The 15,895-nt window shown below is 65.3% G+C and overlaps 2 protein-coding genes across 3 annotated transcripts; one reads left to right on the top strand and one right to left on the bottom strand.

Moving 5' to 3' along the window:
• Nucleotides 1-47: 47 nt before the first annotated feature.
• Nucleotides 48-12,589, top strand: PCSK7 (proprotein convertase subtilisin/kexin type 7). Of its 2 annotated transcripts, XM_065855727.2 has the most exons (16): nt 48-107; nt 857-1,300; nt 1,645-1,779; nt 1,998-2,163; nt 2,985-3,075; nt 3,479-3,533; nt 4,708-4,846; nt 5,239-5,339; nt 7,532-7,699; nt 8,641-8,748; nt 9,604-9,706; nt 10,401-10,557; nt 10,659-10,753; nt 10,884-10,977; nt 11,229-11,346; nt 11,487-12,589. In XM_065855727.2, exons 2-16 carry the CDS (start codon nt 869-871, stop codon nt 11,895-11,897), a joined length of 2,373 nt encoding a protein of 790 aa, XP_065711799.1. In that variant the 5' UTR covers nt 48-107; nt 857-868; the 3' UTR covers nt 11,898-12,589. The 2 variants fall into 2 exon arrangements, with proteins under 2 accessions (XP_065711799.1, XP_071654792.1); XM_071798691.1 differs by lacking the exon at nt 48-107 and having other exon boundaries at nt 558-1,300.
• Nucleotides 12,590-12,748: 159 nt separating this feature from the next.
• TAGLN (transgelin) lies at nt 12,749-15,594 on the bottom strand. Its single transcript, XM_065855729.2, has 5 exons — nt 15,453-15,594; nt 13,911-14,110; nt 13,651-13,828; nt 13,468-13,570; nt 12,749-13,329 (listed from the first exon to the last, which is right to left on the bottom strand). Exons 2-5 carry the CDS (start codon nt 14,088-14,090, stop codon nt 13,188-13,190), a joined length of 603 nt encoding a protein of 200 aa, XP_065711801.1. The 5' UTR covers nt 14,091-14,110; nt 15,453-15,594; the 3' UTR covers nt 12,749-13,187.
• Nucleotides 15,595-15,895: the final 301 nt, after the last annotated feature.

A 15,895-nucleotide genomic window follows, 5' to 3' on the forward strand; every position in this document is an offset into this window, starting at 1 on the left:
CGCGCGACAGCGCCGCCCTAGCGGCGGGGAGGCCGCGCCGGCGCGGCCGGATGTGACGCAGCTGTCAGCGGCCGCGGGCTTCCGGCAGCGGCGCCGGCCCATGCCCGGTGAGCGCGGCGGGAGCGGACGGGACGAACACGGGACATGAGTCGGGCTGGGCCACACACGGGACACGGGCCGGGGCAGCCGGCAGCCCCGCGGCCCCCAGCGCCCCCTGGGCCTCTCTCGGCGGGGTCACCGGTCCCGCGGTCACGGCCTCGGCGCCCCGGGGCCCGGCCGGGCTGAGGCGGCCTGTCCCGCCAGGGCGCGGGGAGCGGGCGCGGCGGCTCGTCCCTGAGCTTTGGCCTCCCGGGCGCACTTTGGCGTCCCCGGCTCCGTCCGTCGCGGTGTGTCCTGGTCCGCCCCGGTTCGGGGGCCCCGCGGTGCGGCCCCTCGGGAGCTGCCAGGCTCTCGGGAGCTCCGTGTAGGGAGGGAAGGAAGCCTGGAGCTCCGTGTCCGGCACGGTGGGACCGGAGGCGCTGGAGGGGGAGCAGGGCCGGGGGTCGGTCATGGGAAGGTGCTGGGCCCGGGGGCTGCGGGCGCCTCCGTGGGTGCGGGAAGCGGAACCAGGAGGTCCGGAGCTGTTCCCGTGGTGCTGGGGCTGGTGGGGCTGGACCGGGCTCGGGACCCGGCTGGCAGGAGATTCCTCAGGCCGCACCGCAGGGGAGGGACAGGTTTGGTGGGGCTCCCCGAAAGAGGAACCGGTCTCCGGCTGCGGGCGCCTCGCCACGTTGGCCTCGGTGCCAGGAAGTGGCACCTGTGCCAGTGGCCGTGGCCGCGAGAGCTTCTCACCGCTGCTCTGTTCTGCCGTTCGCAGCCCGCCTGTCTGATGCCGCCGTGGGAGCGGCGGGCGCCGCGATGGAGCGCGGGCATGGAGGCTGCGCTCTGCATCCACACGTGCCTCTGGCTCAGCGCCGCCTGGGTGCCCCCGACCGTGGCGGAGCGCGGCGCTGAGCCCCCACACAGCACGCTCAGCTGGGCCGTCAGCCTGGACGCGCCCGAGGAGCAGCTGGAGCAGCGAGCGGAGGAGCTGGCCCGCAGCGCGGGACTGCTGAACATGGGCCGCGTCGGGGAGCTCAGGGGCCATTACCTCTTCGCCTCCCGGCCCGACGGCCGCGCGCCCGAAGCGATTCGGAGATCGGTGGACACTTTGTTTGCACAGCACGACAGCGTGCGGTGGCACTCGGAACAGAAGCTGCTGAAACGCTCCAAACGCAGCCTGCGCTTCAACGACCCCAAGTACCCCCAGCAGTGGCACCTGGTGAGCGGTTTTCCAGCTCTGGCCATGCCAGGCTGTTTGTGTGGCTATGTGTGAGCTGTCACCTGGCAGCCTCGTGGTCACCTTCTGTCCTTGTGGCCAAGGGTAGACGCACAGGGAGCTCGCTCTGCCCACCGTGATAGCAGGAGGAGGCAGCTTCCGTGGCTGGCACTGGGGTGGGCAGAGGGGTTTCAGCCAGGGGATGCTGCATCCATCAAATCTCCCCCGACTGTCCCGTGACTCCTCCTTGTGCTCCTAGCCTGGCCCCGGCCCAGCAGCTCTGGGAGCCCCTTTTCTCAGCGCTGACCCGCTTTTCCTCTCCACTCGTCGTCCTTTCTGGTGCTTAGAACAACCACAAGAGTCCCGGGAAGGACATCAACGTCACGGGCGTCTGGGAGCGGAACGTGACGGGACGCGGCGTGACGGTGGTGGTGGTGGACGACGGCGTGGAGCACACCATCAAGGACATACAGCCAAACTACGTGAGTCCAGCAGCAGCTGCCTGGCAGGAGGGTGCGAGGGGGAACTGGTACCGCTCTTGGTCCCTGTCCTGCAGCAGCGTTGGGCTGTAACCCTGCATGGAACCAGCGTCTGCATTCCCCTGACTTCTAGGCTGAGTTTCAGCCCGTGTGGCATGTTTTAGGTCCTGCTTTTCCCAAAGAGAGGAGAGCAGAGCCCTGAGCCGTGGGTGTGTTTTCAGAGCCCAGAAGGCAGCTATGACTTGAACTCCAACGACCCCGACCCCATGCCTCACCCTGACGAGGAGAACGGCAACCACCACGGGACTCGCTGCGCTGGGGAGATTGCTGCCGTGCCAAACAACAGCTTCTGCACGGTGGGAGTTGCCTATGGGAGCCGCATCGCAGGTACAGACATGCTGAGGCAGCCCAGCTGTGTCCTCCCAGCTTCCCTGGAGCAGCTCTGAGTCACCCGCTGCCGCCGCCGTGCTCGGGCTGGCTGCTCTGTCGAGGGAGGAACCGGCGTCTGCCTGAGCTGTGTCACGGCGGGAGGCCAGAGCTCTGCGCCAGCCAGGATGCAGAGCAGAGGACGCTGCTGCTGTGTCACCGCCCGGGACGTGATTCTCTGCATCCTCAGCAGATGGTGCCACATTCCCTGGCTGTGATGGGGGACTGGGGCATCTGAGTACTGAAGGGAGCCAGGAGCTCACCCCAGGGGGGCTCTGCAGCCCAGTCCGGCACTCACCCCGCCGGGTGCTCCCCGGGCATCCCCTGCCTTCATCCAGCAACACAGCAGAGCCAGGGCCGGGGCACGGAGAGCCAGCGCAGTCCCGGCTGCTCCGCTCAACGGCGGCACAGGAAAGCCGTGTGTGCTGCAGCAGGCCGGGCTGGGACTGGTGGGCTGTTGCGTTGTGTATAATTAGGCTTAATTGTGGTGTGCACCTGCTTTCCATTTGTAATGTCGTCTGCCAGCGTGCACTGTGATGCAAAACTCTAATTATCAGTGGTTTGTGTCACTGGAGTCTCAGTGCTGAGCTGTCACTGGGTTTGTGGGAGAAGCAGCCCTGTTCCCCGTCCCAGCGCAGTGGTTGGGGTGTCCTGCAGCTCCGGTTCGGTCAGGCTGGGACAGCGAGTGTCCCTGCCGTGACCCTGCCAAGGAACGTGTCTGCACCGTTTGCACAGCTTGCTGGGACCCGCCTGGGTCACATCTCTGTGTCCCTGTCCTGCAGGCATCCGTGTGCTGGACGGGCCCCTCACCGACAGCATGGAGGCCATCGCCTTCAACAAGCACTATCAGATCAACGACATCTACAGCTGCAGGTGAGCCCGGGGGCCCTGTGCCAGCCAGGCAGGCGTGCGAGGCGGTTCTGTTACCTCTGGGAAGGGACGTAGCAGGTTTCTGTCACTGCAGAGCTGGCCTGGGCTGCTTACGGCACCTGTGGGCTCTGTGCCCCCCGCTGCGGCCGGCTCGGCTGTGCAATGGGGCTGGAATGTGCGAGGAGCTGCCTGTTCAGTACAAGTCAAACATTTCATCTGCTGGAATCTGACCCAGGGGCACAGGGCAAAGGCAACAGCAACATCCCAGCAGCGAGGGGCCGGCCTGGCGAGTGGGAAAGGGCAGCACGCTCCACTCCCAGTCCTGCTGCTGGGAGCTCTCTGTACTGGGAGGCGCAGCCGCTGTCTGCCACCCCCAGGCTGTCCCTTACAGTTTCTCTCTTTGCAGCTGGGGTCCCGATGACGATGGGAAAACCGTGGATGGGCCCCACCAACTGGGAAAGGTAAAACGCCATCGCAGTCCCAGCAGCACGGCTCACCCGAGCTGGTCCTTGCCCTCCGGCGCCTGGCCCTTCTTGCCTCAACAGGCGAGGAGGGTGTTACCGCGGCACAGCGCATGTTCATTCGCTTCTGTGGCTGCCAGCAGAGGTGTTGCGCATTATGAGAGCTGCTGTTGCTGCAGGAGGGCAGCGTGCAGCCAGTCTGGGGTGAGCTTTCCACGCTGGAAAGCAGGAAAATGCTCTTTCGCAACTGCTGGTGTTATTCTGACAGCTTTTGCAACCCAAGGGAGGCTCTCTGCTCGGGAGATGGAGTGTTCCCAGTGCTGGGGGTGGGAACACGCCTTCGAATGCTGGGAGGAAATAAGGGGCTGGGGCGATGGCTGCGGTCGCTCGATGGGGAAGTGTCAGAGCTGAGGCTGCTCCTTCGCGGGCCATCAAGCGTTGTGCTGCTGCCTGTGTGCTCGGCAGCCTTGTCCTGCACTTTTCTAACCACAAGACAGCGGTTACGCTGCTGCTCAGAGCAAGGCTGACAGCTGAGCCATCCGTCCACGATGACAAACGGCTTCCAGTCCTGCAAGTTAATTTATTTTCTTCCTGCATGCAGAGGCAGCCGTAACCGGCTCTGGGACACAAAGCCAAGCAAAGCTTTGCCATGCAGAGCCAATGCAGGACGTGCCTCCTGCTGCTGCGGTGTTTCCAGCTGGGTTGCTCTCTTGCTTGTCTATGGACACATTGTTTTTCTGGGTGAATATGGCCCCTGTGCAGGGTGTCACCTGGAAATGTGCTTCCTGAGTTGCTGGAGTGGTTGTGTTTTCCAGCAAAGGCAAAGCACAGTGTGTGTGGGGCTGTGGCCGCGCGTGGGTCTTGTCTGTTGGCAGGAAAGCCCGATGCTGCAGAGAAGCTCCAGAGCAAGCCCTGTGGAGGCGGGGAGGGCTGGGCCTGCTGCCTTTGCTCTGCAGCACAAACACCTTGTGCTGTGCTTGCCTGAAAGGCTCCTTTGCCTTCTGTTTTAATTTTTAATGCAGAATCCACTTAAAATCCTAGTGAGCAGTAGGTTGGCTGCATAGCTGCCTTTGTACCACGCTTGCTGTGGGGTCAGGGAGGGCTCAGCGGGGAGGGGGGCAGACAGGACCCTCCTGCCACCGTGTCCTGAGCGGTGCCGGTCCCTTGTCCGCAGGCCGCCCTGCAGCACGGTGTCATAGCGGGGCGCAGGGGCTTCGGCAGCATTTTCGTGGTGGCCAGCGGCAACGGCGGGCAGCACAACGACAACTGCAACTACGATGGTTATGCCAACTCCATCTACACAGTCACCATAGGTGAGTGCGCCTGTCGTCTGGCTCCTTCTTTCCCCACGTGGAAAAAGGAGATTAGCGGAAAAGCGCCAAGCCTGCGCGGGTGGAAGTGGGAATCTGTGGGCATTCCCGTGTTAGAAAAGAAACCTGTAACCCGCCTTCTTGAGGGCAGGAGCTACACGAGAGGTAGAAGATCTGTGCAGCATTAAGCACAGCGAAAGGTTATTTGTTGGGGCTGCCTTTCCTGTAGATCTTCAGCCGTGCAGAACACAGGCGTGGGGCCGGTTTCCCAGCGCAGCTGCCAGCCTGTGAAAGGCCCAGTGAGCATGATGGGTCCCCAGGGGCTCGTCACCTTGCAAGTCCGGCAGGTAACACAGAACCGACTCCACACGGTTGATGCCTTTCACTGTTTGCAGGCGCGGTGGACGAGACAGGCTCCATGCCCTTCTACGCCGAGGAGTGCGCCTCCATGTTGGCTGTGACCTTCAGCGGCGGGGACAAGATGATGAGGAGCATCGTGAGTACACACCGCGCACTCGCTTCCTCGGCGCTGCAGCTGCGGGGCTGGGACAGCTCTGTCCCTTGTGGTGGCCCCATGGCCACCTTAGGCTGGCAGGCGGTTCCTCTGTGGCGCAGGGAATGGTTGTGCTTTTTATCCGGTCCTACGAAAATCATGCTCAGAGGGAGGTTCCTGTGTGTCGCTGTTCCCTGTGTCGTCACTGCCTGTTGGGCTGTGACCTGCAGCCTGGTGACCCTGTCTCTGCCGCGGTGGTCACAGGCACAGGGTGTTCCTGGCCCTGCACGCAGATCCCGGCTGTCCCGTGTGTGTCCCCTCAGGCACAGGCACATGTCAGACCCTGAGGGACAGGGACTGCGCCGAGGGGATGCGGGAGCACAGCCGAGCACAGAGGGCTGGGAGCAGCCTCGGGCTCTTTGAATCGCTTGGCACCGGCTCCTTCCCTCTTCTGGCACATGCGCCTCTCCCAGCTGAACTTCTCAGAATATTTTTATCAGCTTTTCCTTTTTTTTTTGCCAAAAAATGACTTCTTGTCAACAAAGTGTCCTTTTTGCCCAAGCCAAGCAGCCGGGCCTGTTTTCCCCAGGCCTGACCCAGCGTGATCCTCCCTCGGTGACTTTTGGGCTCCGCAGCCCACGTGGCTGTGACCTGTTCCTGTCCTGGAGGACAAGGGATGGTGTCCTGCGAGCAGGGACGCGCGGCTGTGGCTCCGTGCCTGCTGGTGAGGAGCTGGATCCAGTCTCGTCAAACAGGCTTCCCTGCCTACTGGGTAAACTGGGGGAGTGGGGAGAGCCTGGGCTGGGACTCGGGAAGCTCCTCGTTCAGTTCTGAGTACCCTGGCTCTCCTCACGTGGCAGGGAAGGTAAAACTCAGAACAGAGCTATTTTCAGAAGTAATTTCTGTTGTCCTGGGCGGGTTTGAAAAGCAATGACGCGAGGAAAATGGGAACCAGCAGCCAAGCAAGGGCTCTGCTGCACTTTGATCGGGAGTTCCAGACCTTTGGGTTCGTGTTCAGCTATCGGCCTTCGGGGCTGTGAGACAGGAGCTGGTGTTGCAGCGAGGAGCCAGGACGAGGTGCCACGCATGGCCTGGGCCGCGTGTGCCAGGGCCGTCCTGCCGCTCTGCCGTGCCGCGCCGGCTCCTCCAGCGTACCCGTGCCACGCTCACAGTGTCACCGCCCTCGGTCACAGTGTCACCGCCCTTGGTCACAGTGTCACAGCCCTCGTTTTGTTGGAGACTCTGCTCCGAAATGCCGTTCAGCTGTGCTGCAGCGCTGTCAGAGTTAACGGCGCAGCAACCGTCTGCGGGCTTTTTTCTGTTACCAGAGTGTAAACTTGGTGTGTTTTCCTTAATGGGAAGAATTTAATACGGCTTCTGGCGCTGACGGCGTTTCCGACTGAAAGTGTCTGCTGCTCAGCGCGTTCTTGGTGGGCCGTGCAGTGTCCCAGCGCAGGATGGAGCTGTTAGCAGCTGGCAGAACGCTGCGGAGTCAGGCGTGCAAGGCAACCGAAGCCACAGCTTTTGGCAGCGCAGGCCGTCTGCCTGTGGGCACGGTTGGTCTGCAGTGATGGGACGTGATTTGGGAACCTCCTGATGGCTCTTTGGAGGCTCCGTGTGCCCTGCACAGTCCCATGGGTCCCTCTCCAGAGGCCCTGTTGTGCTGGAGGGAGCTGTGGCCAGCAGCGAGGATGAGGAAGGTCCCAAGCTGTAAGTGCCTGGAGTTTCCCCCCAAGTAGTTTAGTTGAGGCCCAGTTCTCTGGGCTGGGGAGCTGTGGTGTTGTCCTTCCCACCTTGTACTGGTTTTTGCTGGGTACCCGTGTCCTGGGCAGGAGCTGTCCGAGAAACGTTCCCAGGATTTTCAGGCACTGCTCCCGGAGCCTCTCCCCCTGCTGCTGCCCTGCTCTCGGTGGTGTTCTGCTCGTGGCTGAGAGAGGATGATGGGAACTCTGGCTCCCGCCTCCCAGCCTGATCTCTGCAACCGCAGAGAGAAAGAAAGCTCGTGCACTGCAAATTCCTCCCTCCTGCCTGGGGAAAAGCTGCCTGTGCAGAAGAGAGGGCTGGGAGACACACGTGGCTCACGTGGGCAGGGGGTTTAGGCCGGGCAGAGCAGGAACAGGTGCCGCTGGCTGCACAAAGCCCCACGTCACTGCCGCAGCAGCCTGACCGGCGGCATCTCTGCTGTTTCCCGGCAGGTGACAACAGACTGGGACCTGCAGAAGGGCACGGGCTGCACGGAGGGCCACACCGGGACATCGGCCGCCGCACCACTCGCCGCGGGGATGATCGCGCTGATGCTGCAGGTGCGACCGTGTCTCACCTGGAGAGACGTCCAGCACATCATCGTCTTCACCGCCACCAAGGTGAGTGGCCGCCTTCTCTCCCTCGGGGTGCTGCAGGATGGCCACACTCTGCACATTTTTGTTGGTGTCTGCCCGCCCCTCTATAAATCTCGCTGTCTGGCTCCCAGCAAAGGGATTGGATTTTCCCCTCGCCCCTTGTTCCACCCAGGAACGCAGCTGAGGCGTTTTCCCCTGTCATGATAATAAATGGGGTATTTGCTCCAGGAACGCGTCCGTCTGCCAGCGCACAGCGCTTCAGGGGCTCACTGTGCCTCCTCCGCACGGTGACAGCCAGGAGCTCTGCCCCGCTCTGCCCTTTCCCTGGGCTCTCTGGAGTCGGGCTCTTGGAAACAGAAGAGCTCAGCAGCAAACGCGGCCCGTCCTCTCGCTGCGGAGAGCGAGGCTGGGCGCTGGCTGGAGCTGGAGCTGGCGCTGGAGCTCAGAGTGAGGACGGGGCCACTCCTGCAGCCCTCGGGAGCCACGGCCTGTGTCCAACCAGCACCGTGCTCGCTCTGGCTCAGGGCAGCGTTTTCCACAGCTGCCAGCCCACATTTCCAGAACGCTGTGAGCTGATAAGTGATGGGACCCAGAGCTGGCCTGGCCTGGCCCTTGTTATAAAGCACTTGGTTCCTTCTCCCCAAGGCCTCTACCACCGCTGGGCTGTGGCTCAGGCAGGAGGCAGGCGGCAGCTGGGATGTTTCAGAGCAGAGGCATTTGTGCCCTTTCGTGCTGCTGGATTTCCTTTCTGAGGAGCTGGGAAGCCTGTTTGTCCCAGGACTTGTTTCAAACAACGGCCAACCTGTTTCTTTCTAATAAGGCCATGAGGGTTTGCTGCCCTGCCACTGCTGCAGGATGTTTCTGACCCTCCTTGCCTTCGAGCCAGGTTCCTATTGCTCTGGGCTTGCGGGGTGTCCCCCAAGGTGTTCCCTAAGGTGACAAGTGTGCCCTGCGTTTCTTTTCAGTATGAGGATCGTCACGCCAAGTGGGACACCAACCAGGCTGGCTTCAGCCACAGCCACCAGCACGGCTTTGGCTTGCTGAACGCCTGGAGACTGGTGAACGCGGCCAAGGTAACTCCCCTGTCCCATGGTCATGCAGAGCGACCCAGCCCGATGGCAGGGACGGGGCTGTCACCGTGGGGTGACACCGTTGCCGCTCAGGGCCAGCGCTTTGGCCGTCGTCCTGCCAACCCTCGCTACGAGGCTGCTTTTGGTATGAAGTCATGAGGCTTTCGGCAATGCCTGAAACTTGCCGCTGGGCTCCCGCGCTCCCAGCACTATATATAGCCATGGAGAGCCCGGGCTGGTGGGACGACAGCTCTGATTCATGGCTGGGGAGCTTCGTCAGCAGCCCCAGCACCTTTCCCCCATGCAGTGGGCTGTAAGGAGGGCGTCATGCCCCAGGAAACGCCGTGCTCTCAGCTTGGGGCTGTGGGCTGCGTGTCCCAGGGCTGCCGGGGGAGCGGTGTGCTCAGAGCAGGCAGCGTCATCCCCATCACCGTCCTCCCCGCACCTGCACTCACAAGGACACCAGGTCGCTTCCCTTTGGCACTCGGTCCTCCCTCAGCTGTGCCAGCGGTGTCCCCTCCCTCACAGGGGTTCCCAGGCTGATCTCTCCTTGCAGCCCCCTGGGTTCTGCCACATCTCCTGCGCTGCTGCGCTGGGCTTGGAACAGAGCGGCTTCCAGTAACTGCTCAAAGCCACTCAGGTGCTGGAGGTGGCAAACGCAGAGCTGGGGAGTCCCGAGCGTCCATCAGCCCCTCCAGCCCTCAGCCTCCTCCCAGCGGGGCCTTCCTCCCTGGCAGCCCCGTGGCGCTGGCTGCAGCCCTGGTGCTGCCAGGTTCCGTGCTTGTGAGCGTGGGGGGAAGGTGAGGGGTGTGCGGGGCGGGCACGGCCACGCTGAGCCCTCTGGTCTTTCCCCGGCAGATCTGGGAGTCCGTCCCGTACCTCGCCTCCTACGTGAGCCCGGCGCTGCGGGCGGGCAGGAGCATCCCACTGCTCCCGCGGGAGCTGGAGGTGGCCTGGAACGGTAAGAGCAGGTGTGCCACACCGGAGCACGTGCGCGGGAACACCGAGGCTGGGCTCCAACTCTTCCCGCTGCCACGAGGCCGCGAAGGGGTTAAGCATTGGGCTGCCCAGGGCTTTTCCTCTCCCTTCCTGCTGCCCTTCCCCAGGGGAGCTGCCTCTGCCGTGGTCCCCTCCACGATAACTCCGGCCCTAGATTGATGTCTCGGAGCAGCCAGACAGGCATGAGCGAGCTGGGCCAGGCTGGGCAGCGGCCAGACCTGCTCCTCTGCCTTTGACCATTTTAGGTAACGCTCCGGCTCCTGACTTGGCTGGCCGCTGGCCGCAGAAACACAGCGCTGCTACCAGCGCGGAGCAGAGTTCGTTCACAGGCCCTTCCCGGCCCCGGCAGGGCCCGGCTCCCTCTCTGCCCCACCAGAGATGCCGTCCAGAAGCTGCGCCCCTCGCTCCCCGCTCCTGGCAGAGCTGCTGGGGGTTTGCACCCACGGGCTGTTCCCCAGGACACGGGAAGCCCGTCAGACCAGCACCCCTGGCTGGTGGGGCCAGGACACCGCTCCCTGTGCTAGGGGTGTGTGGGGGGCTCGGCTCGGACAGGGGCAGCTGGAAGGAGGCAGAGGCGAGGGATGTCCCCTCAGGGCTGGCTGGAAGTGGGAGCTGTGTCCCCAGCAGCGCAGCAAACCCTGCCTTCCCTTCTCCAGTCAGCGCCGCCGACCTGCAGCTCTCCGGCATGAGGACACTGGAGCACGTGGCGGTCACCGTCACCATAACCCATCCCCGCCGCGGCAACCTGGAGATCAGGCTCTTCTGCCCCAGTGGCATGATGTCCCTGATAGGGACTGCCAGGAGCATGGACTCGTAAGCCCAGGGGACGGGGTGCGGTGCTGCAGGGAGGTCACGCATGTCCAGCCTCAGCTCCGTGACCTCTCACGGGTTGTGTCTCCTCAACCCTTTGGCAGGGACCCCAATGGCTTCGCTGACTGGACCTTCTCCACAGTGCGGTGCTGGGGCGAAGAGGCACAGGGCACGTACAGACTGGTCATCAGGGACATCGGTGAGTCCTGCCTGCCCAGGCCATGTCCCGGGGAGCTGCCCACTCAGCCCCTGCACGGCCGCGGCTTCGCTCCGCGTGTCACCCGGCTGGGTGGGAGAGTTCCCGCTGGTCCAACCAGTTTCCTCCCCAGGAGACGAGAGCCTGAGGCCTGGGACCCTGAAGCAGTGGCAGCTGACCCTGTATGGCTCCTCCTGGTCCCCGTCGGAGATGAGGGAGCGGCAGAGGTGGGACACCATGGCCCGTCTCGGTGGGGAGACAGGTGGTGGAGGGCTAAGAGACACAACCAGAAGTCCCCAGGGCACTGGGGTGCCCTCGGCACCTGCACAGGGAGCTGTGGGATGCAGAAAACAACTCTGTTGGCTGGGTCTGACCATGGAGGGCCACCCTCCATGGTGGGAGTAGCACTGCAGACCCTTGGTGGCATTCGGGAGCCTCCCTGGCACAGCGGGACCCCACGGGTGCCTCTGTCCCCCAGGCTGCTGGAGGAAGCCATGAGCGGACGGTACCTGAGCAGCGACTTCTCGCTGCCCTGCCCACCGGGGCTGCAGATCCCCGAGGAGCAGCGCTACACCCTCACAGCCAACACCCTCAAGGTGAGAGCCCCGAGGGGACACCCCGTCCTCTGTGGGGGCTGGGGGAGCAGGAACCTGCCCCCCAGTCCTCGCTGTGCTGGGTGCCAGCAGGGCTGTGGGCCGCTCCAGGGCTGTTTCTGAAGGGCTTTCCTCTTCCGCAGACCCTCCTGCTGCTGGGCTGCTTTGCCGTGTTCTGGACGTTCTACTACATGCTGGAGGTTTGTCTGAGCAGGAACAACGCGGGGCTGGACCTGAGCTGCTCCGGCTCCGCCGCCTGCAGGTGGTACCAGCAGGGAGGGAAGCACCGGGCCCTGGAGAGCGGCCTGGAGATGGAATCGGTGCCGCTCTACCGTGAGAAGGACATGGAGGACGTGGAGATGGAGTGTGAGCACCCGCAGCCCGCCCAGCAGGACGAGGGGGAGGAGGAGGAGGGGTCCTGGACCCCCACCCACCCCGAGCTCAGCGGCAGAGCCGCGAGCTTCCCCGAGGCAGCCCCAGTGGGTGCGGGGCACCGGGGCCGCGAGATGCCGGCCGAGCTGCTCTCGGAGGACGGGGAGCGCCAGCCGTGCTAGCGGGGCCGGGTCTGGCCTGCGTCCCCCTCCTGGGACATCCTTCCCAAGCATGGGCAGCGGGGACGTCCTGAGCCACCGCTGCCGTTGTGGCCTGCGGCAGGCGGTGTGAAAGGTGGCTCAGAACCACGGAGGAAGTGCTGGCAGCGGAAGGGGAGCTGCCCTTCCCCTCGCTCTGGAAAAAGGAGTAAGCCTTAAACCCCTTCCAAAGGGAGCCCGCCCAGCAGCGGCGCTTGGGATGTCCCTCTGGGCCGGGGCCCCACGCCGGTGCTTCCATGGTGGCCGTGGCAGAGCCACACGGGGAGTCCCCTGTGCGCCACAGCTCCTGCAGCCTCTCGCACGGGGAAGGAGCATCGCTGTGTCCCCAGTTTCTGCAGGGCGAGCCCAGGGACCACGCAGAGAGGGCAGCGGGTGTGGTGGCAGCAGGAGGTCCCTGAGGCGCTTCCCGTGGCCTCCCCAGTGCTGGTGGGGGCTTTGCCGTGTGCCCCGAGGGCCGAGGCTGCGGGCGATGCCCGTTGTGAGCCGGGAGGGGAGGCTGAGTTGCGCTGGCAGTGGCTCATCTGTGCGGGGTTGGCTTGTTCACGTCTCCTTGGGTTCGCCGGTTTATTTTTTTAAGAGCGGGGGTTTGTTTTTTAATCAGCAAAGCCCTTTTGTGTAGCTTTCCAAATAAAGTTTAAAAACCCTCCTCTCCCCCATCTGTCGCTGCTCTGCCCTCCCAGCAGGTCCTGGCTGTGGGAACATGCGTCACCCGGCCCCTCCCAGCCCTGGGGACCCTGGGGACGCCATGCGGGGTCTGGGGGTCCCCGGAGCCTGGATAACAGGGTCAGGTGAGAGGAAACCTCGTCAGGCCGCGCTGGATGAAGAACCTTTTAATTTTGAGAAAAACGAAGTACAAAACCGAGGCCAATTTTCTTTTCTGCCCGTTGGCGAGGATCCCTGCGGCGGTGGCGCGGGGCTGGTGCGGGGGCCACCCCTCCCGGGGAGGGCAGCGGGGCGCCCCGGGGTGCCGGCGAGCGCGGCGGGGGCAGGACCGGCGGGCGGCGGGGCTGGCGGTGCGGCGGGGCGTGCGGGGCCGGGGGGGAGCGCGGCGGGGCGCCCCGGCACCCTGAGGCTGGCTGCGTTGCGCTGGATGGAGGGTGCTTTGGGCCGGCTGGCGCTTTCTTGCCAATAAATACCAATCGGTGAGGGGCGGCGGCGGCCGCCGGGGCTGCGGGGGCTGCGGCGCGCGGGGCCGGGGGCGGCGGAGACGGAGGGTCCCGGCTGGGGCTGCTCTCGGGGCGGCGGGGGGGCTGCCTAGCTGATGATCTGCCGGGGCCGGCCGTAGCTCATCCCCGCCTGTGACGCCCCCTTGTTGGTCCCCATCTGTAGGCCGATGATGTTCTTGCCCTCCTTCAGCTGGCTGTCGGTGAACTCCCGCTTGTGCTCCTGCGCTTTCCTGCGGGTGGGGGACAGGCCGTGGGGCACCCGCACCCCCCGCACCACCGCACCCTCGTCCCCATCCCCACTGCGCCCAGGAGACCCCAGGGGGAGGGCTGGGGGGTCCCCATGGCCGGGGCCACACTGCCCCACTTACTTCATGAACCAGTTGGGGTCCCCATGGTAGTTGCCATCGTTCTTGGTGACCGCCAGGCTCCCCAGGGCCATCAGCGTCCTCTGCACCGCCGCCATGTCCTTGGCTGCCGAGGGACGGGGGCATGAGAATGGGCGCGACGTGGCATCCCCGGCCCCCCAAACCCCGGCTGCCCCCCACCCACACCTTCAAAGAGGTCAACGGTCTGGAAGATGTCGGTCTTGACCACGCCGTAGTCCTCGGCCGCCTTGAGGAACTGGGCAATCTGCTCCATCTGCTTGAACACCATGGTGGGCGGCGCATCCGGGATCTTGACGGGCTTGGAGCCGCTGGGGTAGAGGCTGTTCACCAGGTGGCTGAGGACCTGAGCGGAGAGACGCTGGGCTCGCCCACGCGCTGTGCGGAGCCCCCGCCCGCCCCCCGGCCCCAGCCCCGGCCCCACTTACGATGCCGTTCTTCAGCCAGACCTGGAAGCCCAGGCGGCCCCGGTCGGGACGGCCGACTTCGGAGCCGCACTGCGCCACAATCCACTCCACCAGCCGGTCCTCCAGCTCATCGTCGTACTTCTTCTCGATCTTGGACTGGACGTCCCTGCTCATGCCATACGCTGGGCCCTTGTTCGCCATGTCTGTGGTGGCTGGGAGACCTGGCGAGGTGACAGGGACCGTCGGGCTGGGAGACGCTGTTCCCCTGTGCAGGGTCCCTGTGGCATCCGCCTCCTGCCTCGGTGCAGCGGGGATGCGCCCTCCTCCCGGCTCTTCCCGTGCCACACAATGGCCCTGCAGCCCCGGCCAGGCACGTTTGCAGGTGAGTGCGTGGCTGTGACCCCCACAGCCTGCCCGGACAGATGGCTCCCGTCCCAGCAGAGCTGTCTTGTCCCCACTCCTGGGTCAGGGAGCAGCGTCCCATCCCCTGCCAGCTCCTGGCTGCCACAAACGTCCCTGGTGTGGCCATGCTGTGTTGTTGGAGCAGCTGTGCTGCCCCATAGGGCTGTGAAGTGGCAGGGCTGGGTGGCTGTGGCACAGTGGCCATGGCACAGCAGGGTAGCCGTGGTGCCGGGGAGGAGCGTGGCAGGTCCTGGTGCCAGGGAGGAGCACAGGCGATGCAGGAAAGTGCCAGGAGCTGTGCCCGTGCCCTTGTACGGGCATTCTGCGGGCAGCGATGGCAGGTGCTGGCTGCGGGCAGCGCCAGAGGATGGCAGGAGGATGGCAGGAGGATGGCAGGAGGGAGAGGCGGTGGGAGCCAGCAGGCAGCCCTCAGACTCAGCGCGACTGTGCCGTCCGGAACCCATGCGCCTGGTCCCCAAATCCACAGCCGGGCAGATGCGCCTCTGGTGGGCCCTGAGACCTGGCACAGCTCAGAGCAGCAGGGCACGCTCACCCTGCTTGTTGCCAGGGATGCAGGGGCACCCCCGAGCCCCGTGGTTCACGCAGGAGCACCCCTGGGCCCCATGGGCAGCCCACACCAGGTCCCCAGCACTGCCAGGCATGTCCAGCAATGCCCCGGCCAGCTCGTGCCCTGTGCCCTGGCCTGGTGTGGCACAGGGGGACACGCGCAGCCCCCAGCCTCACTGGTCGCAGCTCCCCTGGCCACACGTCATGCCCGCTGGCCACCAGCTGCCCCTGGAGCCACCACCCCTGTGCCCGTGTCCTGTCCTCGCCAAGGCGCAGGGCAGAAGGGGCCAGCACAGGCTGGAGCCCCCGCACAGCCCCGAGTCCCGCACCGAGCCCCGACCCCGCGGGGATGAGCCGTGGCCGCCCACCCGCAGCCTCGGCGACAACGTGCGCCCGCCGCAGCCCGGGCGGTGTCCCCAGCCCCGGCGCGGCTCCTGCTCCCGAGAGCCCGACCCACCACAACCCCCGGAGCAGCATCCCCAGGAGCAGCAGCCCCAGCCAGGGAGCACATCCCGGAGCAGCATCCCCAGCCCAGGTCCAGAGTCCCCATCCCGCAGCTGTCCCAGCGGTGCCCCCCCCCGCAGCGGGACTCACAGCGGCTGCTGGGGAGCGCGGTGCGATGCTCGGAGCGGGACTCACTCACTCTCTGCACACTTTGGGGGCCGCCCCTGCGCTAAAAGGCCGGCGCTGGGACAGTGATGTCAGCGCGGCCGGGGCCGCCACCCCCAGCCCTCCCCCCCGGGCCCCGCCAGCCCCGCTGCGGGCCGGGACCGCGGCCCAGGCACCATATTTGGGGAAAGACTCCGAAAATCGGCGGGTCCGGCCCGTGCCCGAGCATTCCCCGCGTGCCTGCGCCCCGCGGGGCCGCGCCGGGGAGGAAGCGGGGCCGGGGGCCGCGGCGCTGAAGTCCTTTTATAGCCAAGCGCTCGCCCGGCCGCGGCCCCCGCCGAGGGCTTGTGCCCTGACTTCATGGCTGGTTTCCCCGTGCGCTCACCGCTGGGGCGGCGGGCACCCCCGCGGCCCTCTGCCCAGCCCTG

Source organism: Patagioenas fasciata, chromosome 24, assembly GCF_037038585.1.
Source record: "Patagioenas fasciata isolate bPatFas1 chromosome 24, bPatFas1.hap1, whole genome shotgun sequence".
Taxonomy (NCBI): domain Eukaryota; kingdom Metazoa; phylum Chordata; class Aves; order Columbiformes; family Columbidae; genus Patagioenas; species Patagioenas fasciata.

Coding starts and splice junctions, on each gene's coding strand:
- TAGLN (XM_065855729.2), bottom strand. CDS start 14,090: ATGGCGAACAAGGGCCCAGCGTATGGCATGAGCAGGGACGTCCAGTCC. Junction 13,829..13,910: donor TCTGGCTGAAGAACGGCATC/GTAAGTGGGGCC, acceptor CTCTCCGCTCAG/GTCCTCAGCCACCTGGTGAA. Junction 13,330..13,467: donor GACCCCAACTGGTTCATGAA/GTAAGTGGGGCA, acceptor CCCCACCCGCAG/GAAAGCGCAGGAGCACAAGC.
- PCSK7 (XM_065855727.2), top strand. CDS start 869: ATGCCGCCGTGGGAGCGGCGGGCGCCGCGATGGAGCGCGGGCATGGAG. Junction 7,700..8,640: donor TCGTCTTCACCGCCACCAAG/GTGAGTGGCCGC, acceptor GTTTCTTTTCAG/TATGAGGATCGTCACGCCAA. Junction 11,347..11,486: donor TCACAGCCAACACCCTCAAG/GTGAGAGCCCCG, acceptor CCTCTTCCGCAG/ACCCTCCTGCTGCTGGGCTG.